Genomic DNA, 23,610 nt, shown 5'->3' with positions numbered 1-23,610 from the left:
CCCTCTCCTCAAAAACCAACATTTCGAAATTCCAATTCGATCTGAAAAGTGTCCCCAATTAGCTGCTCTGTGCTAAATACGTTGACTCTGAAGTGAAGTGATTTATTTGTTTTGTTTATTTTATCATCTTCACTGCTTAATTGAGAGAAGGCGCTTTTACATTGTTTCCGTTCTGACAGCTCTCAGAGTGAATTTTAGTTGACTTCCGACTTCTTCCTATTGTTACACTGACGTTCTCGTGAAAAATCAAACAACCCATTTCAATGCCCAGGTCCTTGAGCACTCTTTTCGTTTACTCCGAAAAGAAAGGGGACGCCTGAGAACTAGTCTTAGAGCTATCCACTATGCAAACTCAATATGCATTGGTAATTAATACCCTGGGGATTGTGTAGATGAGACTTTTAAAGAGGTTACATGTGCTCCACCCCATCACTCTACTCGAGGCCGCAAAAGTGAAGGATTGGCAACCCACCTTCCCATCCATTCGAGAAGTCGGGGTTGATCCTCATAGCTCCCATCTTCGTCTGGTCTTGGGCTTGTCTCAGGCCAGAGCGATTCTCCATACCTTATTACCATATCATTAATGACAATACCCAGGGTAGAATATTACCCTATTTTGACAACAAAAGGAGGGCTTTTAAAGGGGCACTGTCACGATAATTTTGCCTCATTTTGGTCAAAACTGCCCAAATATTTCACCAAAAAACCTTTTTTGTAGCATAGAGTGGCTATTAGAGCACAATGAGGAAAATATTAAGGTTTTTCTCCGATGAAGAACAAACTATTATCAGTTTTTAGTGACTTTTCTTAAATACTCAGGAAGAACTTCACAAAGTTGGCCAATTTTTTCAAGTTGCAATCCAATTCCGTTGTAGTCATCTGCAGCCAAACATAAAAAAGTACAGTCGACTCCCGATAACTCGAACCCTCGCTAACTCGAACCTCGCGCTAGCTCGAACCAATTTTCCTTTCCTTTTAGGTCATTTTTTGTACAAATTTTCTGTACAAGTTTACCCTCGATAACTCGAACCTTTTTCAATTTCCCTTGAAGGTTCGAGTTATCGGGAGTCGACTGTAGTAGTTTCTGTACACTAGCAATCATTATTTTAACGATTGTATTGAAACAAGTGCGTTTTTAGGCTATTCATAGTGACACCAATAAATAGCTGACAGTGCCCCTTAAAAGGGGGCAGATGTTTTAATGATGAGTAGACTGATGACGAAGGAGGGCGCAGGTTAACTGTCAGGTAGATCTTTCAATATGCTTGTGGAGAGAAGTTGGGAACTATTTTGAAAACCATACAAAATGTTGGAGAACCCAGTGGCGGGTTCATATCGCATCCAGGTTGTAGAATTACTTGCAACATTCAAATTTGCATTGTGGCTGACGAAGTTCGGTGGAATACAGTCGGACCTCTATTAAGCGGCCACCCTGGGGACTTTGAAAACTGGCCGCTTAATAGAGGTTGGACGTTGAATAGAGGTATTGAATACAGCACTTTACTGACAAAACAATAATTCGGGACTTTGGGAAGTGGCCGCTTAATGGAGGGTGGCCGCTTAATAGGTGGCCACTTAATAGAGGTCTGACTGTATAACGAAATATCCCACTTTTAAGTTTTAATTGCGCTTTGAGTACAGAATTTTTATATTATAAAATCATGATTCCAGAGCAGGAAAACAATATTTTTGATTCTACTTGTAGACGCTTTATGCTGTAGAAACTGGAGTGAAGTTCGGTTTTAATGGGTCACTTGGCTGGTGACAAAAAAATTTCCTTTTGTACAGGTTTGTACGGTCGTACAGTCAACACAAATTAAATAGACAATTTGCTAGTTTAGGAAGTTTATTGCTCCCGTTCAGCTACATTAACTATATTTAAATAGGCGATGATCACCCTGATATTAAACATTTAAAGTGGAATGAATTATTAATTCGTTACACGATACTTTTATGGGTTATTTATGATTCGTTAAGTGCGCCTGTGCTCATATTCTTTACATCCGGGTCATCAGATCCTCTTCTACATGTTCCCCCTTTGGAGATATAAAGAAATACCAAAACATTAATGTGTTTTGCAGTTAATGGTCAGAAACAAGTATTCTATTATTGTCTTAGTAAGTAACTAAGTGCTGGCAGTCGGAAAACAACAATGTAAATGGTCGTATTTCCAAAAAAAGGAAAGACGGGAAAAAGGAAAGAATATAAAGGAAAAGGAGGAAAATGTCAGACAGACGGTAGACAGTGAGACAGACAGATAGACAGACGGTCAGAGAAACAGGCAGACAGACAGAGACAAACAGTCAGTCAGAGAGACAGACAGACAGACAGACAGTCAGAGAGACAGACAGAGAGACGGTCAGAGAGATAGGTAGACAGACAAACAAACAGTCAGAGAGACAGGCAGACAGACAGACAAACAATCAGAGAGACAGGCAGACAGTGAGACAGACAGATAGACAGACAGTCAGAGAGACAGACAGACAGACAGACAGTCAGAGAGACAGGGAGGCAGACAGACAGATAGTCAGAAAGACAGACAGACAGAAAGACAGTCAGCAGATCTTAGCGACGGCTGTTGTAATCCAAAAAGCAAACTGTGGGTAACAACCGATTTTCAGAGATAATTTAGGAGATGCTCAAAGCGTATGCCTAGTAGCAAAAGGAAGCACCGTCCTTAAGTTTCCAAGGACATATCTATACAGTCGTTGTTTTTGCGTGATCGTTGTTTTTCAGCCACGCTGGGGTAGCAATTCTTGAGGCGTAAACTTTCTCTTTTTAAACTCGACTGTAAAGATTCTTTAAACTCACCAGGCATTTTAATCCTTGAACTTGTAGACGAAGTTGATTCCTTCTTTCCCTACTCCCGCCCAACAGAATCTGATGTCCTTGACGCTAAAAGGCCTCGCACCGTACTTGTTATAGGTCTGAAGACCATTATAACCAGAGTAGCATTCCCCATAGAATTGCAGGGAAAAGACCTTCAGTTTGAGATCTTTTGCGGCTGTCTCATAGGCACACTTGTCAATGGTCTTGGACATGTCATGCCAGTCGATTCCTTCGTTTCTTAAGTTCTTGACCAGGATTGGAAGTGCTCGGTCTGTTACATCGTCTGCATAACATCCTAGCGGCTCATATAGGCGATCACCTATAAAGGGCATATAAGAAAGTGTCAAAGTTGAGTTGACGAGAAACAACAAAGGGTCCTACGAGCCATGGATGCACAGGTTATCAATGTCCTTAATTTAAGTTAAACGGTGTGATTTTAAGGAAATATCGAGATAACTTAAGTTTCATATTGGGCTGATTTGAAGCCTTGCTATAAGTAAGCCTGTGCTTGGTGATAGGCCTCATTCACGGAGTTAACAATCAAATAGTTTGGGCCCACTTGTATAGTGACACCGAGCTTGCAGCCTAGCGAGCGAGCGAGTTATCTCCTTCTTCGATAAGTCATCTCATTGCTTAGCACATTGACGATTGAAAGTGATTTTAACATATAGAATTTTTCATTTCTACATTATTTGTTGTCATGACTTAGTGGTCAGATGATTGCCAGTTGCGCTGCGTTGTTGCAGTGGCATAAATTTTAGGAAACAGGTCAAAGCGCTTAAAAAATTATTGCAGCGTTACTGCAATCGTTTCGAAAAGTATAGAGCTGCTGGATTCAGTGGTTATGTCTACACTCTAAAAACGGTGAAAACAATACAAGACAAAACAAAAACACTTCAATCAAACAACTCAAGTATTAACTTGTAAAATATATTCATTTTAGTACCTGGACATTTTACATCCTCATTGCAGGCTTCTTTAAGAGGGGGTGTAATTGCGGCCGCACACATGAGTTCCGGTACAGATTCATACACACCCGTCTCCTTTAGTCGCTTACATGAAGTTGTTCTGGTTTTGACTCCCGCTTGACACGAAGTAGAACACTACGACAATGAAGTAAAACTGGACTTAATGTTTCTATCAAGAGTGACCGATTCAAAATATTATCAGTAATATGTACTTCTCCGGTAACAGCTTCCATTTAGTAGAATTTAATCCGGAAACTCCTTAGTTGGAACCAAGAAAAATACTGCTAACAAGGATCTAATTGGCTGCGCTTACGAATTTCATACCCATAGTAAGTAAATGTTCAAAGAAGTTACAATCACCATTCGCTGAATAACAAACATCACCACAGAACGTGTTACGCAATAGCAGTGATTTGAATGACCAAAGTCAGGTTTAGGAACTTTTGTGGTCTTGTTTATTTCACCACCACACACGTTACAGAAGAAAGCAAAATAAGATTACAAAAAAGTATATATTACAGAGAAAGTGGTGAGGAAGCCGTAGGAGAAACCATAGGGCTTATAGAATAAGGCTTCCTAACTACATGGTTGTTACATGAAATGTTAGAAGACTGTGAGACGGTTGATACAATTACAGTTGAAACGAATAGACGGGAAACGATCAATAAATATTTGAGAAAAAATAGTATGCAAGGTCAAAAATAGAGATACAGATCTACTAGTTGCTGTAGATATATTGTTTAAGGCTTGATTTAAAGGAGGAAAGAGATACTGAGTTACAAATGTCTTTATCTAAAGAATTAAAGTAATTCATGGTAGACTTGAACTCTAGAGCCATCATAGTGCCACATGAAAGTGCCACTGAGCAGCTATCATTTGAATCAGCGCATCTAGAAATTTCCGATAGTTGGAACCATATTGCGTGCACACGATCATAGCTTTCATTGGAATGGTCTCACCGTAGGATTCATCAACAGGCTCAAATCACTGCTATAACAACATTCTAACAGAATGCACGTAAATCAAATTGTCCACTCACATGGGCCCTCAGTGCAAAGTGCATGCAGCTATCTGGATACAAGAGTAAGACTATGAACCGTTTCGTAATTAAGAATTCTTACCTTTGACCAGTCTCCTGGAACTTTTTCTGCTGGACAGGCAATCTTGTTACAATCGTGTGTCAGAGAGCCTGTTGGTTTTGCGTCAGTGCATTGTGAGTCAGGAACGGTGTTGTAATGGCCTCTGGACACTTCTTGTCGACACACAATCTCTCGCGATTGAACTCCTTTGCCACATGTCTTTGAGCAGGGACGCCAACCAGAGACGTACCAACTGAAAAAAGCAAGAAAGAAATTAACCCTTTAACCCCTAATATCAAAGAACAAATTCTCCTGTTTTGTTCCCTTACTTTTCTTATAAAAGTATTGGGGAGAAGTTGTTAAAATATCAAGGACCTTCACCTTGGGTGATCATATCCTTAATTCTCATGACCTAACGGGTTGAATAAGCATTGACATTACAAGGAGAAATTTGATGCTGATCACTGTTAGGGCTTAAAAAGGGTTAAGGCGTGGATGGAATAGATGGAATGAATGACATGGATGAAATAAATGGGATGTGTGGAAGAAAAGACGAATAGATGTAAACGGTGTTACGACTGAATGAACGAATTAAAGGCATGAAGAAAGGAAGAACAGAGAAGATAGGTCTTCGGAATCGGAAAGTCCACAGTCATAGATCTTCGGGTGATCCTCGGGAATCTTCTGTAATTCTTTTCGCGCCTAAGAGTGGAAGAATTCCAAAAGGAAAATTTTTCAGCGATATAGTAAGAAATGTGATTTACTTACGATGGATCGCAGCTTTGGGTGTTACACTGTTGTTCCTTGGCTGGCTTAGGAGAATGCTTTGTACAAACGGCGTCATTTAGGTACGTCTTGTCCTCTGTTACAACACATTCAACCTTCCGCGTCTGAATACCTTTAGAAACAAAGAAGCAACAAATTCTTCACCGCTCTATTAAACAATATCGAACGTTTTCGATGCGTAGCTTGTTACCCTGGCCAAACTCTTATTACTCATTTCTCAATCAAGGTGTTTTCTTATATAAAGTTGTAGTCTTGTCAGAGTATATCGAATGAATGAACGAACGAACGAACGAACGAACGAGCGAGCGACCGAACGAACGAACGAACGAACGAACGAACGAACGAACGAACAAACGAACGAACGAACGAACGAACGAATGAATCAATCAATCAATCAACGAACTACTGAGCTGTAGAATTAAGCGTTTTCTTTTCCTGCTAATAATATAGTTTTGCGCACGTTTTCTACCTTTTAATGTCAAGTTGATTTTCTAACGTATAATGTATTTTGTTAGTTGTCGTCTGGTTCTCGGTCCTCATCATTACGAGATGAATGCAGTGATTTTTCTCAATAGCTAGCTATTTCACTACTTTCAGTCAATTCTACTCATCCGTTTTCCATCGGTCATAAAAAATCGAGCTTACCTCCTGCGCAAGCGTGTGAGCAGCTGCCCCATCCAGATACATCCCACCTTGAACTGACCGATGGATGAACACCACCAACAACAGGTTCATTAAGAGTGTAATCAACGGGTTGTCTTTTCGCAAATTGTTTGTACTGTAAATAAATAGAAATAATGATGACAAATGAGGTGAATTCTTCAAAAGCAAAAAGAAAAAAACAAAAACAAAAAATAAATGAAAAAACAAAAACAAAACCAAGACAAAAAGGAAAAAAAACAACAACAACAAAACAAAAGAAAACAAGCAAAAAAAATTGTTTGCAAGGCTTCCAGTGCGAAATAAGAGCAACTTTTTCGGCTGCTGTTTGATTTGTATTTGTACCAGCTACTGTTCATAAGGCCTTGAAATTTGGATTAAAAACAAAAAAAGCAGTGAAATGGAGTCCCCAAGTCCTCAATTTCTGCTTTCACGTTTTAGAGATCAACCTAGGACTGTAAAAGAATAAAATGATATTGTTCTACTGTCGCTGGTGAATACAGGGATAACTGCAAGGAGCGAGATCAGTAAGTAAATTTCGCCATAGTCTGCCAGTTTCTGTGGGTAAAAGCGTACTTATGGCGGGTACATTTGATTGCTTTTTGATTTTCTTGTTGCCGAGTATTGAAATCCAGCGAGATGTCCTTCAGTTGAGGCCAACAATCCGTTCGTGTACGTTTATGATTTGTCTAGTGACATAACGGGCACTCGGCTTTCAATCGTTAGAAGTAGGATTTTGAGGAATTGACCAATGGAAGCTTTTAGCGCGGTGGTTTAGTTCCTAAAGTAACAATCCTTTATGACCAAGATTACATACACTTATTGACAACGAGTTATCTTAAACAGATTAGAAGTAAAAATACTTACGTAAACGTAGAGATGTTCATTGGTTGGTCCAGGAATAAAAACCTTATCAGCGTCTTGATTCTTCTCGTGCGTGTAATAGACAGTGGTGCCGGCCGCTTTTCTAGATGTGCTCCATGTGTACATAACAGGGTATACATCACGGCCAGCCTCATTTTTTACACCTATCAGGACATGACAGAAAAAGAAAAAAACAACGATGTTTCCCAAAGTTCTCTAGCTTGTATTATAGTATTTCCGAAAATTTTGAACAACCAAGGGAGAATAGCTTTTGTCAGTAAAATGTTTTGCTCTTTATTACACCCATTTTGAAATCACTGGTGATCCTTGCAATCTGATTGGCTCTCAACAGTGCGATTTATTCCCAAATTGCACCATTTTTTGCTCCGAAGCGCATCCTTTCTTAATTAGTCCATCAAAATGGAAATGAAGTAACAAAGATAGAATATTAATATTGACAATAAAACTCTGATTTCAAAATAGGTGAAATAAAGTTGTAATTGAATTTTGTGTCGTGCAATTTTGGTCTGAAATCGTACTTGTGATTTCAAATCAAACTCGCGCTGCGCGCTCGTTCGATTTTGAAATCACGCGTATGATTTCAGACCAAATTGCAGTCCACTCAGTTCAATACCATTATTAATCTCACCTAGGAAATTCCAATCTTCAACTTCTTCGCTCACTTGTACATCTGTGGCACCAACAGGAACGTCTAGAATTGTACAGGATCCTGCGAAATAAAATAATTATAAGAACGGGTGCAAACGCAATTTGGAACTACCTCGCTCTAGGTGTTTGCTAATAGACCATTTTCGTATTTTCGACAATCAACTGTATCTAGCTTGCAATGAAAGCTCTTGCAGGGGATTTTTAAAAAAAATATATTTGGATGTGAAAATATTCCCACGATTGTGATTGGTTAAAGTTACGACATAAGTTCTGGCTGTACAAACTTCATTAAAAACACTCAATAATGCTCTTTCCATTGATGTTAAGTTCACCTGTTTCTCAGCACCTAAGACTACAAAAGACTACATGATTTTGATTGAGAATGATGCAGTATTCAGTGAGTGACACAGGCATACCCGGAAAAAGAAAATCCTAGCTCTCCTATCAGGAGTCGAACCTAAGACCTTCCGATTGCTAGTTCGGATGCTCTACCACTAAGCTACAGGAGACTCGTGGGACTAAGGCCATTAAAACTAGGTTCATGAGACAAACATACTGCTAGGATTGGAATGTCAATGAGTGGCATATGCGCAATGGAAATAACGTGTTGGAATATGGAATATTGAATGACACAAGCATGCTATGATTTTGATTGGTGTTAAGTTTTTCCTCAACCTTTGCATGGTTCTGGGACTTTTCCAGCGAGTTTTTTGCATGACATGCCGTCTCCATTGCACACTTTACAGCGATCTTCCTTTACACCAGATTCCAGCATATTGTCACAACCAACGGACTAAAGGAAGAAAGGAAAACAAACTAAGGTAGTCAATTGGGCGGTATAGCGTATTTTCTGGAACTGTGATTTGTTATTTTTTATGTGGAGCGTCATCGACCTCTTACCCTTGAAGCACTAACTGTGAAAAGCGTGATTTCTTAGTCTGCAGTCACTAAATAAAATGCACTGAAGGAGGTTGAACTGGAATTTACGTGAACTGACGGTTTATTTTCTTTGAAACGTGGCCTGGATCATCCGTATACGCCTCGCAGTTAAGCCTTTACTAAATGCATCGAAAAGTGTACGGTCGAAACTCTATCGTTGTTTAGAGGTAAACGAGACACTATCGGTAGCGTACTATTGCCAACAAGACAGGGGCACCCAAAGAAAGTTTTCTCTCAGATCCTTTGAAACGCTATTTTAGGCTACCTGGCGTGACTTTAAAGCTCTGTAAGTTCATTTTAGGCCACGCTATAATATTTTTATCTGTTCGGTCATTCTAGGGCAACCTGAGTCTTTTCGAAATTACTAGGGCATCTTTGTCCATTTCCCGAAAACCTTAGGTCTTATTTCCTTTCCGAAAATCTTAGCTGACCTTTTCTCGGCACCCGAAACGACATTTTTATCAATCCGAAAACACTAAGTCTTAAATTTCCCATATCACGAAAGTTCAAAGTGAAAATTCTCTTCAGAAAATTGTAAGGGATTAAGGGCCTTCCGAACAGATAATTTACCGAAACGATCTGTTGGGTGCCCGTGACAAGAGCAGGGTATTCTTTCCTTAACACATGTCTTAAGTGTATGTGTTGGGTGATGGTGTATGCTTGAATGATGAAAAGTGGGCAAATGCCCAAATAAATTTATCTTGTTCCATTGCCCAGTTCGTTTGTCTTTCCCTTCGCTATTTTTCAGTTCTTATAACCGTTCACTACTACAACAATGCCAACAACCTTTGAAATCCTCTAGAATGGAAGCGTTAGAAAAGGTACAACGAAAAATCTTGAACAGGTGAGATCCTCAGATCAAATCACTTTCCCTGACAGAAGTTGAGGTTCGACGTCAGCGGTGACAAAGACTGCAATGGAGATATACTGGTGTAATAATGGGAGGAGGGGGGGGGGGGGGGCAACCTGCACCATTTGCAACGTCTTACATGGTTGGTCGAGAGGGCAAAAGAACGAACAACAGAACAATGCTCCCAATCCTAAAAAACAATGCAGCCGCAGGTTATCAGGGTCCAGTGAAAATAGAGCTTTTGAAGGGTGCAGGTCTACTGTAATAAGGTATCTACTTACTCTGCACTTCCCTTGTATGCAGACATCTTTGATTTTCTTATCCAAGCTACACCGAGTTCCATCTGCTACTGTTCCTTTTGGAAATACCTTGCTTCTTACTTTACAGAGTAACTCGCATGGACTTCTACCTGTAATTACAGAAAGCAAACATGGAGATAGGCACGTAATTCGTGTAGACTCGATGACATTTGGATTTCACGAGAAATTTCCTCTAAACGAGTTCAGTAGTTGAAGGTGTTTATCGGATGTAGTTCCTGCAATCACCTTCAGTCCAGTGAAGCTTGTATTTCACAGTAGGAGAAGGATGATTGAATCGTAAAATTAACCCAAATATGTCTAATGGTGTCTAATTTGAAACTGAGCCCGTAACGTTTAGGATATTTTTTAGAAAACTTGCCACTCTTTTCGTATTCAACCAAGCGCCCCGTAGCTACCAAACTTTCTAGTTTCAATAATTATAGCGTAAAAGCGGCTTAAGTCTCATGGTAATCAGAAAAATTTTAACGAATCGCGTGACCAGGAAACACGTATCCTTGTATCTGGGCACGCATGAATTTCAGGAGTTATTTTCTCCGTTTTAGTTTTTGAGATATTAAGAACCGACCATAGAAAAATGACATTGGTGTTTACCTTTCATGCTATGTGGAACCGATCCTGGTGTCTTGGCCTCACACTGTTCCTGTCTGTGAGTTCGTGCTCCTTCAGGACATGCCTAAAATAAAGCAACTACCGTGAATTCTTGATACCTAATATTTACAGCTAAAATCATTTTCCATAAGAGCTTAAACAAAGTATAATTTTTCTGCACCAAGTACTGAATTATTTGTTCTGGGCAAGAATATTTATATAAAGCTATCATTAATTTTGCGATGCTAGCCAAAATTTGCCAAAAAGTTGATATTTAGATATGGTAAGTTTACCACATTCGAATATAATTGCTTTTCGGCATAATCGTAAGACTTAAGTGTCTATATATGCCATGGATGCACCGCTCAGGCGCATTAAAGGCATGTAATGTGGAAGATCCAAACTGGTTTTTTCCAATCTTGTTTCCCGCCGTTAATTTTTTGTTATATTTCGCCATTCTGTGGTCTCCGACGCAGCTGGTCTTAGTTACGCAACTCTGATCTCCTCATAGCATTGCGCAACAACTCAAAAAACTGGCTGTTTTGCTAGGAGACTAGCCATCCCTCGTCAGTCATTATCATCCTAATCGCGAATCGCGACCTGCTTTGCAGTGCAAAGTAACTGGGATCACGTGATTTGTTTGTATTTCGACTCGCGTCCCGTGTCGCCCTGGTTCTTTCAGTCCGTTTCACTTACGGTGAATCGTGAATCGTGCAGATGAAAGTCTAAATCCTATTTTGGCACCAAAACGTTGTTATCTGAAGGATCCACCTCAGAGTTGAATCGTTGATACTCGTGTCCAAACCTATTTTGGCGGCGCTAAACCAATCTTGGCTCGTCATCTGAACAATTCATCGACAGTAGGTTGTGCAATTACACTACACCTTTAACATATAATAATACCATCTCAACTATCTGAGAAAGTAAGCATTTTAGTTAAAATACGATGACATCGATGTTTAGTATCACCTCTGGGTTGCATATCCTCCAGTGTCCTATGCTTTCCCCTTCGCAATCCATGCCTCCGTATTGTGGTCTGGAAATGGAACATGAAATCATTGTGATATTGATGTAACCAGTGGGAAGGTAGCATGTATAGTGGTATACGAAAATAACTCATTAATAATTCAGAAGCCCATTGACCTATCAAATGGTCGATAAAACATCATGTGCAGTGGTTTTTAAACCCGATAAAACCTCCTCCTTATTAGTATGCGGTGTTTACATGTAATGCTTTTCTCGTATGCTAGTTTCCAACGTTCACAAAGCATCATTGTTATGAACTTTCTTGACGCACGCTTTTCCAGGCATGTTTTTGAAGCCGTTCAAAAAACTCGCAGCACGTGTTTTATCGGGTCTAAAACAACTCGGCTGCGCCTCGTGGTTTTAAATCCCGATAAAACACTGCTGCTCGTGTTTTAGTGTTTTAAACATTACATAATTGGGTTGCCCTCAGTATTTACTTCACATTCTTGTACCGAGCTGGAGAGAATCAAGTTGGGGTAGCTTTCTGGCTAAAGACACGACACGACACTATACAGGTTAATAGCCACAAGCGATTGATCTTTTATCTCCCTAATGGAAGTCCGACACGTGAACTATTTCAGTTCATTACAGCGCCTCCAAAGCAGTGGAGGCATGGTGCCTCTCTCTACCCAGCCGGGTACTTACGGCGGATTAGTGCAGGTTCTTGTCCTGTGCTGTACTCCACCCTCACAGGAATATGAGCAAGCGGTATAATCTGACCAATCACTCCACCCTCCGTTGATCATCGGTGAACCGTCATCGACGCATTCCCCTTTGATACACCACTAAAAACGAAAGTGGGATCGAACGCGTAAGATATAATGCTTTACAGAACTGCTGCTGGTTAACGCTAATTCGCGATTAAAACTTATCCGATGTTTTCACCTCACTCATTTAAAATGTTTTTAATAAAAGCTAATTTTAAGCTAAAGTGAAAGAAAAGCCTACGTCAAAACAGAGGAACAAAATTTGTTTAAAGAGTGCTCACTGATTAGTAATTAAAGTTGACCTTAACCCAGCCAATTAGATTAATCGGGCTTTGAACAACTGGGCCCTGATTAAGATTAGATTAAGGATTTCTGTAGTTGATAATTGCTTAATGTTCGGCGAGTCAGGTATTCTTAGCATTTTACAAAGGTTATGAGGTTATATGCGCATTTAATTTTTTTTCAGTGCTTATGTCTAAATGTAATTTTTACAGTTGAGGGGCGACACTAGACCTAAGGTTCTTATGGCAGCTGTCCCCTACTCTTTTCTAAAAATTGATACGGTAAAACATGTATTTTCAACACAGCAGTGTATCTACTCTTTTTGAAAGTACTCACCCTTCTCTCTCCACATTTCGTACCGTCTGCGGGGGGAGCCAAGTTGCTGGTACAAGAGGCGCCATCGGGAGTGCAAAAAAGAGAACCACACTCTGACTAATAAGCAAATTCAAACAAACGAGTAATAACTTTGAATTAATATGGCAAAAGATGTTAGCTGGGGGAAGTAAAGTTACACATCCGGTGGTGCTAGGTGGCCCATAGAGCCGGCGCTTGAGCTTGGTCAAACAAAGCGACGTACCCGGCGCGATCGAACTGATATTTCCCCGTTTCGTGAGTATAATGCCTCGCTATAGGTGAATCTTTGTTTACACTTTTTGCCTCATTAACATATGCTTATCACTATCTGATGACGCTAATAAAATAAAAACTCTGAATATTGAAAGGGCATAACAGTTTCAATTTTTCCGAAAATTTGGGCCCAATACATCGAATAGTTTCGGAGAAATTCTCCTCTAAAAACTCGAAAATTTACAGAGAATGTATGGCTCATTAACCTTTTTGCCACCCAGCAATTTCACAGTTTTTGAAGGCTGATATTTCCTTCAATATTGCTTGCAAAGAGCTGAAAATTGCACAAATTGCTCAACTTAATCAGCTCTTTCAAGTTAGTTCATATATACGGCCACGGCTTCTATGAGTTAAGTCGTATGCTAATGAGGCACAATGTAAACAATGACGTCGGAAAAGATTCGCCTATAGCTACATATGCGCTGCATGTAAACAGCACAGAGTGTGACCTGCTTTTGCCTGCAGAATTTATATCCAGCTCCCATTTGTAGTGCGCACTGTGCGTCACCGTCAAACACCTGACCAGGCAGTTTGCCGTGGTTGTTTGAAGCTGTGTATTTGGTAGGTATGTCATCCAGGCAATGAGAGGCGTCCCCGCTAGAATGAAAAGAGCAACGGATTATTACAATTTTAGTAAGCTATAATACCACTATCAATCATTGTTTTTCAAGCTCAAACCTCAAAAAACTTTATTGGATGAAATCCTAGATTTCCGCGGTGCTTTTTAGTTTACTTTCCAACGCAGCTGAAGGTTTAGGTTGGTTGTTGCAATGCTACAGATAAACCATTCAACTGAAGGCTACTGCTGTGCAAAAGACGTGCTTAATGTCTGTGCTTATTGCTGTACAAAGAGGTGGTACCATTTTTATTCTGCTGATGAAATCGACAAAAGGTACCGTACACTCATTCGGAGGAATTTCAGCAGTGCTTTCATAGGCCATATATTACCCTACTAAAGTTGAACCCCAACTTCAACTTGCGTCTAAAACAATGAATAGCGTTATTGCGTACGCCCTCAGTATTCTTTTCGCTTTTGTTTCCATGTCTTACCTCAAGAACGCTTGCAGCCTCTTACTGCTACAGGGTGACCACTTGGAGGCATCTTTTCCTCCTGGTGTGGCTCTGGACATAATGAACTTTCCATCAGGGCATTGTGGTGTACTCCCATCATGATCAACACCAAGGCTGTTGGAAGAGATAAACCCTAATGCCTTAGAAGGGTGTTGGATTGATGACCCGTCAGACATTTTCATACACCCCGCCATAATTGTAGAAAGAAAAGTGTATAAGACAAAGGTACTTCGGATACAAAGCTATAAACTCAAAATTAAGTGCCGCTTCTGCTTTTCTAGCTCGCCGATTATCCGTTTTCACCTACTTCTTAGCAAAGTTTTCATACAAATCTCACGATAGTGAAGCTTTTGTTCAGATACGAAGTTACAGGATGCTGGAAACCGAATGTGGCTTTGACTTTTTTGTTATTTGACCTTTGTCAGGTGGATCCCGCTGCGGCGGGCAATTTTGGCGGGCTTCCGTATTTTATTTCTCGACTGTCTTTAAATAGTTTAACCAACAACTTTAATTTGTCTCTTGGTTAGTATAATATACGAGAATGATTGCTACGTGGTAAAAGGTTTTATCGTTTACTTACGCATGAGCACTTTCATGGGCAATGATGAGGGCTGTCCCTAGTCCCATGTTTCCGTTGCTTACACTGATTCCATAAGAAGCTCTGCAAGTGGATCCCGCTGATGCTAAACCTGCAATATTAGTCATGGAGATTGTGCTCGTTAGTTACATAAGGTATATTCACAGACGACGCGAAAATCCATTGTGTTTCTATCAACCTTCTGAGATTGGTTGTGTTTTTGCGTGCTCTGTTAGGAAACTGACTTTTACGGTTGGCTTTTCAGTGGATACTGAACTTAGTTGAATAGGATCAATCAATCAATCAATCAATCAATCAATCAATCAATCAATCAATCAATCAATCAATCAATCAATCAATCAATCAATCAATCAATCAATTAGTTAACCATGCAGCCAACCAACCAATCCATCCTTCAGTCAGTCAGTCAGTCAGTCAGTCAGTCAGTCAGTCAGTCAGTCAGTCAGTCAGTCAGTCAGTCAGTCAATCAGTCATTCAGTCAGTCAGTCAGTCAGTCAATCATGTGAAAGTGAAGAACGAAACTTACCTCCAAAGCCGTTCCTAAATCGGAAAAAAAAAAATGAAAGCATAAGGCATTACTTTTAAACAATAACACGTGTGAATACATTGCTAGAATATCAGTGAACTGGCAACAACTGCACAAGACATTGCTAAGATATGAGTTCACATAAAATCCTTTTTTCTTCAACTTCCAGCTCTTGTAGTAACAGTATTGAAAATGGTATGGTCAAGGAATTTATTGAAGCGGAAGAAAAAACGTCACACACTATTTGTACACAATTTTGTTACGGACCCGGTAATAAGCATAACTTGGTCGGCATGCTGTGGATCAGCGTCTGACATGGGCATATTACCACTGTTTATCCACACTTCTACAGCAGATAGTCGTGCTCCGTTGCTGTCACTGCCCGTATAGCTCAGCTTCAAAAGAAAACCAACTTTATTTTACTTTTTTTTTTCTAGAACAATTGTCAAAACAACATTGCTGGCGGGATGGGGGAAACCCTTGCGGGCTTTTACAAGATGTACGATGCCGCTATAAACAGCAAAACTGGAAGAGTTTGAATACTGTTTATTAGAATGTTCACACCAGACTCGTGTCACCTTGGTACGATCAGTTGCTAGTGTAAATCCTGAAGGGGAGACGTATGGTATGGATATGTGGTTATGATTTTTAGGTGGGATGTGTTTGTCCGTCAGTAGGTTAACGGTATTCCCTCACGGGCTAGCCGGGCTGGTAGTTACTAATTGAGGCAATGGCTTCATAAAGCCATCTCTAGACAGCTGTTCCCTCATGCGTTCTCCTTTTTAATCACTGTGAACTGGTCTTTCATTCTTATCGTGTAATGGTGCCGGGAAGTTTGCTCTTCAATAAATCCAAAAGCAGCCACTTTATCAATATTTATGCCTTTTCTCCCTTACAAATAATTAGATGAAAAAGCGTGTCTTTAACCACCGTCAAGATGAAATAAAGTAACACTCTCTTGGATGCCTGGTCACATGGCCAGCATAAGACTCCTAAAGGGTATCGGCTGAAATGTGAATACCTGCCACCCCAAGTCCCAGACCCCCAGGGAACTGAAAATTACTCACTTGGAAGAAGAGACATAAAAATCCTATTTGCAAGCAAATATTTCCTTTACCTCTTGATGGAGTAGTGCTATTCTGACAACAGCAAGAGTCAATTTGATTTGTCCAATGCTGTTGTCATGGTACATGCTGTTTACCTGGAGAGTGAAAAATATTATAGGAAGTTTGTTTCATTCTACTTTCTTAGGTTTGCAGCATTTTGTCGAGTTGATATATTTTTTACATTTGTTATTGCTTTCAGAAGTCTCCGTTTATTACTCTTGACGTACATATATTGTTTTCACCTCCGAAAATTGAAACGTTGTGAATAAATGGTTTAACCTAGTAACTTGCAGTGCGTTAACTACATTATAAATCCAGATATATCTATTTCCTTTCCTCACCATGTGAGCCAGTGTTAAGAGTATTTCAGTGGCTTCCTTGTCGGTGTTGAATTTCTGCAGGTAAAGGTGATCAGCAACCAGCATAACCTCCATGTATTTTTCCTTGGCGGATCTCGTCTTTAGAGATAAGCTATCGCTTGCTTCCTGTTCGATATGTGTACTTCTCTTTGATCTTGTTTCTGTTTCTTCAAGATAACAAAGCAAAACGTACAGTCAACATGACCAACACGTTATAAATTTGCCACACATGACAATCCAATCCTGTTTTTCCCATGAACCTAGTTTAATGGCCTTAGCTCCCACGAGCCCCCTGTAGCTCAGTGGTAGAGCATCCGAACTAGTAATCGGAAGGACTGAGGTTTGACTCCTGATAGTAGCACTCGGATATTTTCCGAGTATGCCTGTGACACTTACTGAATAATACATCTTTCTCACGTCATAAAATGTCAGCGATTTCTGGTCCGCCACTCCAAGTTTAAGTTACATCAAGTGCCTAATACACCTTTAATAGAACACTTCACCTCATTATTCTGAAAGGACACATCTCAAACAAGATAGGACTTGGTAAAGTCAGTCTAGTTCTTTCTACACTTCTTTTTGTCAGGCACAAACGAAAACATTGAAAATATTATATTCATGAGAATTTCTAACCTGTAAGATCACATTTGTTTCTGACATTATCCAAAGATCGTCGATAAATGACATGTGGCCAAGAGCCGCCAGATGAGCTATGATACCTTGCCAGGTGATCAGGCAATGGTTGTATGAAGAAAGAGCTCTCCATGAAGTTAACGAGTCCTTTCTAAAGATGAATAAACAAACAAACAAACGTAATAGCGATCCATAAAACGAACAGATTATAACAAATTATGTTACCTCTTTTTCGAGGGAATATACTAAAACATTTGCCTGTGTAAACGGTTATTCAACTTTCTTCAAACTTGGTTACAAAAAGATAGTCACGTGGACTGTAAACCTCGCTTAAGCCTCATGTGCAAGCTACGTTCCAGTTCAATGTCAAAAATGTCGAGAATATGAATATGGTCTATTGTCTAATAAGTTATTTTTGATCGCAAGGAAAAACTGTTTTTAAATTAGTTCAGTAAAGATGCATTGTTCTCGCTGATGTGTGACAAAGAAAACCACTGGTACCTTTTTGTGTTCTGTGGTAAATTCAGGTTCTGTGTTGTCTCACCCTAAGTCGACACTTCTGGTAAGCACAACACTAACGCAGTTTTTAAATTAATGGAAAAGTACTATAGCGCTTACCAATCCATCGTGATTGCTAATAGCAACAACTGAATTGGGATCGGAGGTCACGTGTCCGTCATAGAAGGCGGTGTGTGGAGGTTCACTGTAACCTTTGCTTCCATTCTTATGTATCGTTTCTACCACTAAACCTGGTCCAAACGGCTTGTGGGATTTGGTGAGATTTAAATGGAGTGATATCCCAAATGCCTCCATTTTATAATACCAAACATCTGGTTTGTCAGCGTCTCTCTTCCTCCGCGCATGCTTGTGTAGCTTGTAGCCGAGAAAGTTCCCAGTTTCGTCAGCTTGGAACGGGTTTGTGACGTCATATTCTGGAACTGGACGAAACCATTACAATTAAAGTTTCCGGTAACGGCTTCAACAAATTTCAACTATTTCTCTCAAAAACTGACTTAATTCAGCAAGCTAAACCGCCTCCAGCCCCTTCCAGCTGAAAATCAAAGCGACGCTGCATATTCATTGGGAAAAACCCTCACTCAATAGGCAAATTTTCTTGTGAATCTTTCACGGGTTATTTAGTTTTGTTTGTGTACTCAGTATATATTTTTCTGTTTCGTTTCTTTATTATCGTCACGCCGTAACTACCTATATCTTTTTTCGCTTCTTGGTGTGTTGTTGTTGTAATTAGTTATATGCTGTACATTTATTGTCACGTTGTATTTAGCTATATTATACACTATTGCATCCTTCTTGATTTATATCACACGCACTTGTACTGAAGATGGATGAAGCTTCATCCTAAACATGTATACCTTTAAAAAAGTCGTGACCTTCTTGAAAATTATTTTTAATGTATCATTTGCTAATGAATGCGCTTTACGTCTTACCTTCTTCATGGGTGTCAACACCAAAATATTGTTCTATTTCTCTCTTGGTCATCCGATGGTGCAATTTCGAGGGCTGAAATTATAACCCACTTCTTGATTAAAAGCCTCATCTTGACAATGATAATGATAATGATAGTTTGTTCATCCACTAGGGGTGCATCGCCCAAGAAAATACGTGCGTTGTCCAAACCCGTTTTCAAACCAGGCGTGCGTTGCTCAAAATTTTCGAAAACATTTCGACCCGAAAAGCTATTATACGTACATTTTTCAATAATTTTAACTTTTAATAATTTTGAGAGGTAAAACTTTCAAACTCTACCAGGTTAAGAAAACATTGGATAAGGGGGTAAGTTTCTATGAAAGAAACTGTGGTGCTTCCTTGCTGGGGAGTAGAAACGAATGTTTGGTTTATCAACAGAGTTGATAACTAAAGGTAAATTGGCCACTGTAAAGAGATTCGAGTGTTGAAGTTTCGTAAGAAGAAGCGAGCTTTTTATATTAGCATATTAAACAAGCCCTCAAGATCATTTCTTTATAACGTGGAAAAACCTCTCCTCTGACAGAAAAGCAATTGATGGTGCAAAGGTTGGCTTGGCGGCCGGAGAAAACAAATCCCAAAGATTCCAAGGTGTATTAATTTTTGTATTCTTACTGACCACTTAGCGGTCCGCTTTATTTTTTGTAGACCTGTTTAAGGGTTACTGCTTCTAGTTTTTGTGTCTCTTAGAGAAAACATTTTAGAGTCAAACATGGTAGTGTTAAATTCTTTGAAGAGCTCCAAAATCACTCCTACAGTGAGTGAGTGAGTGGTAAAAATCACCCCAATTGTAAATTTCTACGCCCCTTCCACCCCACCCTTCCCCCCCCCCCCCCCAAAAAAAAAAAAAAAAAAAAAAATCCGCACCTCCCGGCACCTAATACATCTGAATACCCCGTCTTCCCCGGGAGCTAATCAGGAGGTTCTGGCGGCCAGGCTAACATGATAGGGGATAGTCTAAATATCGTTTTTCTGCTTACATGAAAGCATTGTAAGTGGATAGGGGCAGTCATTAGGAAGCACACTAGTGTGTTATTGTAAAAATAAATCCCACTTAACGTTCAACCGAACGAGAAAATAAGGATTTAATTGGATACTTGACGGGTTGTTTGTTTGTGTGTCGTCCTCATGACAATTTCACATTCCGCAAATATGCCAAATTCTGTAATGTTAAAAGTGACAACAATGGACTTCTGGCGTAACAAGGAACATTTCATGCTGATAACAGTATGAAAATCAAATTTGAACGTACGTTAAACTATACATATTGATTATTTTGAATCTTAACTCCGTAACATGAAAATACAGATGTGATGTATAGATACACCCTTGTGTATACGAAAACGTGAATCAATAGATTGCTCTTTCACTTTTGTTTATCTATTAAAAGCCTTAAAGTAGTAATTATACATCTGTTTATGCTACAAGTGAGCAAAATTTGACAATATCACTGCGGTAATCGTTCGTTGCTTACCTCATTTTCTGCCGATTTAGTCAACTTCAAGGCTTCTGAAAAAAAGATCGATAAACTGCGTATGAATATCAATTGTTACACTAGCGAGTTCCCCTCCTCTTAGTTTAAGGAATGAATTAGACAGATATCCATTATTCTCTGATGTAATTGAGCTGTATGTAGAAACAGCTGAAAGTATTCTAAGTGTTTCACTTCGTATGACCTTTTCATCACGCTTCTGTGTAAAATCCAAACGTGTTGCCATTTAGATGAAAATTGTTGTATTTATGGTACAGTACAAGATAGTTTTGTTTGTGAGCCTTCTAATGAAAGGTAGTGAGTTCCTGTGGTACTGTTTATTATGGTCTACATTGGAGTTCTAACTTGTGAGTCCGACAGATAAACATTCCGAGTGAAAGTCGCTAACGGGTTTTATTTCCCATCGATCAGTTCAGTTTCTACTTTGCCCTTACAGGACATTTTCCAAAATCTGATGAATATAAGGCCCGCCACGAGGCTAATAAACAAACACACACTTACCACTGAAAATAATCAACGTAACGAAGCCAGCTTTTAGCAGGTTGTACATTAAGGAAGTTGTAAGCATTTTAGAAAACAGTGCGACTTCAGATGCAATGTGCTGTTTGGACACTTTTGAAAGAATGTTATCAAATCACCAAAAGTAGCAGTTAAAAGCTTTTTATGACGAACTGTAAGCGTCTTTACGGTGACATTAACCTTGTTCTTACTTTCCATGACGGGAAATGACACTCAATTTGGACCCAACAATGAAATTTAAGCAAACAATTCCGTTTTCTAAAAGTTGTTTGAAAAAGAAACAATGCAACAAGAAAGTATTGCTCATTGACTTTCAAATGAATGGTCGCAATTTAAAATGCTATTTACGAATAATTTGTACTTTGGACAATAATATAAAGTGATATAACGAAAATCTTTGAGCTTTTTTTTCCTGACTACTCATTCTGTTGTTATGGTTGGGCTTTTAAAAGAATATAAACAAAGGAGTTGATGGCTCATTTTCGTCATCTTCGTGTCAAGTAAACAGGAAGTGTGACCCTGCAAAGACGTAACTCGTTAATTCGCTGCTGCTTATTTCTGCCCTCAGAGAGGCTTCAATCAAGAAATATTACATTTTTCCTTTTTGCGTGAGAAGACCAGCTTTCCGTTTGCATCACTAAGTACTGATTATGACATTTTTGTATTCCCACGTATTTTCTTTGTTTTTACCACAAGTAGCCCAAGCTCTAAAAGCCTTTATGTTGACATTTGCGATGCTATAAGTCACGTACGGTGTCACGGTAACTGTTGCGTAATGGCGAAATTATAAGGTTTTGTATGGGAGAAAAACGTTTCCTATTTGAGGGCGAAATTACGAATGGTTTTTGACAAGAGATCCTCTCTCGTCTTTGCACAAATATTACGCACTTGAACTTCTTTGCATGGCTATTTGTGTCTTGTGTCATTTTTGAGGCGATTCCAAGGAGTTTTAGTTCCACTGTTTTTACTCTTATATATCAGAGTAAGACAGTGGAACTTACACTCTTTGGTATCGCTATTACGCAAACGTTACCGTGAAACTCAAACATTCGTATATGATTTGTCGCACTAAAAAGGTCAACATAAGCGCTTGTAGAGCTTGGGCTTCCTGTGTTTTCACAATTGTGTGTCTCTTTTATACGTACAGGTGAATGAGGCTTTTAAGGAGTAGAAACTCAATTAAAAAAAAGATATCGATTACTCTTGAAAAACTAAGTTAGGTGTACCCTTCCAAGGCACAATGGCTCTAGAGACCTGCCAACGTTTCTCAAAAAGATAAATCTTGGCAATGCTCATAATTTTGGCGGGAAGCTGAACTTTTTCATGTCACACTTACGGAAAATTGCCTAGTGACTCGCTTAACGTAGCTGCTATCAAAAATGTAATCCAAGGATGCAATTGTCATAATTAAAAAAAAAAAAAAAACGCTATCAACTGATTTCTACTCAGAAAGGTGATTGAATTTGAAACGATTCGAAAGTCTTTGGCGCAGTCATGTCTATGCTATTATTAAATATTGCTACCCGTCATTTTGAAGTTTGTTTCGAGTTTTGCTTTGAGCAGCTTTTTGCAAAAACAATCGTTTTTTTTTGTGTGGATAAAATAGGTAATTGGACTTACCTGTAATGGCAGCACTGAGTAGATAACACCAAATTACTTGTTTTGTGAGATTCTTAAACATTTCAGATGATAACTGAAAAACAGACAAAGACAAAATAATTAACGGTTTTATGTATCAAAAGGTTTCTAACTATTTTCAAAATGTGAAATTCTAACGCATATATTCGTTTTGATGACCAAGGTTTATTTTCAACTTACGTAAAGTTTTCTTGTTCAACGCTATTCTTGTCATTAGCTCAGTCACTGGAGCTGGCCTAAATGCACTTAAGTGATGTTGACCGATGTTATATCCTTATAGCTAATTATAACTTGTCAAAAAGGATCAAACAACAAAAGAAATTTCAAAAGTAAAAGACATTTAAATTGAAGTAAAAACAATTAAAAGCGGTAAAGCAATAATGAGAAACTCGGGCGGGAAAGTGCAAGGACCCGGTTAACAAAATGATCGAGATAAAGTTCGCACCATTTTTTTCTTTTCTAAAACGTTGCTGCAAAGCCCCCGAAATTAAAAAGATGATGATGATACTAGTAAAGAAAGAGCATTAAACTGACTAGAAAATTTGTGTTTTTCTGTTGCATCAATTTTTTTTACATCATTAAGTGTACATTAAATATATAAATATAAATGTTTAAATACAGAGAAATGCAACTTCTTTTACTAAACACACAGGACCGCGGGTAGCAAAAGCTAATCGAAGCGGGCAGAGTAAGACAAGAAGAAGATATACGATATATTAAAGAGACACTAAAAGAAATAAGGGAGTAGAATATACAAAGAGAATGAAATGATTACTTCGGCCATCAGAGTGATCAGATTTTGCTTGGTATTGGAAAATTCAATGTTTGGTTTCTTTACTAAAACTTCGAGATGTAAATTTCTTTATTCCAGTAGTCTATGGGACATCGATGGTGACAAGTACAGCACTAAAGTGTTTTTTGTTGAATTTGCATTCAGTTGAAGGTAGTATGTAATGTATACTTAAACACAAATTCGTGATAACATAATA

General features: G+C 39.0%; 1 protein-coding gene, 1 long non-coding RNA gene and 1 other non-coding gene across 4 annotated transcripts in view; 1 reads left to right on the top strand and 2 right to left on the bottom strand.

The window, feature by feature from the left end:
• LOC146449384 (uncharacterized) overlaps positions 1-23,610 on the top strand; it is a 58,627-nt gene that overhangs the window by 21,338 nt on the left and 13,679 nt on the right. The window lies entirely within an intron of this gene.
• On the bottom strand, positions 1,779-22,845 carry LOC146449385 (A disintegrin and metalloproteinase with thrombospondin motifs 6-like). Of its 2 annotated transcripts, XM_085101652.1 has the most exons (27): positions 22,802-22,845; positions 22,604-22,676; positions 20,447-20,481; positions 18,936-19,008; positions 18,106-18,425; positions 17,488-17,638; positions 16,837-17,021; positions 16,507-16,590; positions 15,657-15,784; positions 15,390-15,403; positions 14,846-14,954; positions 14,245-14,379; positions 13,644-13,791; positions 12,904-12,999; positions 12,224-12,363; positions 11,522-11,588; positions 10,556-10,637; positions 9,926-10,053; positions 8,531-8,648; positions 7,836-7,916; positions 7,190-7,350; positions 6,308-6,440; positions 5,645-5,774; positions 4,919-5,129; positions 3,776-3,932; positions 2,812-3,148; positions 1,779-2,036 (listed from the first exon to the last, which is right to left on the bottom strand). In XM_085101652.1, exons 2-26 carry the CDS (start codon positions 22,662-22,664, stop codon positions 2,820-2,822), a joined length of 3,276 nt encoding a protein of 1,091 aa, XP_084957778.1. In that variant the 5' UTR covers positions 22,665-22,676; positions 22,802-22,845; the 3' UTR covers positions 1,779-2,036; positions 2,812-2,819. The 2 variants fall into 2 exon arrangements, with proteins under 2 accessions (XP_084957778.1, XP_084957777.1); XM_085101651.1 differs by lacking the exons at positions 22,604-22,676; positions 22,802-22,845 and adding an exon at positions 20,966-21,160 and having other exon boundaries at positions 1,780-2,036.
• On the bottom strand, positions 8,292-8,364 carry Trnaa-agc (transfer RNA alanine (anticodon AGC)). Its single transcript has one exon. It is a non-coding gene; the product is annotated as a tRNA-Ala (tRNA).

This window comes from Pavona decussata, unplaced genomic scaffold (genome assembly GCF_977016875.1).
Source record: "Pavona decussata unplaced genomic scaffold, jaPavDecu1.1 SCAFFOLD_602, whole genome shotgun sequence".
Taxonomy (NCBI): domain Eukaryota; kingdom Metazoa; phylum Cnidaria; class Anthozoa; order Scleractinia; family Agariciidae; genus Pavona; species Pavona decussata.
The sequence above is the reverse complement of the archived record's forward strand: the minus strand, read 5'-3'. Positions and strand labels throughout refer to the sequence as shown.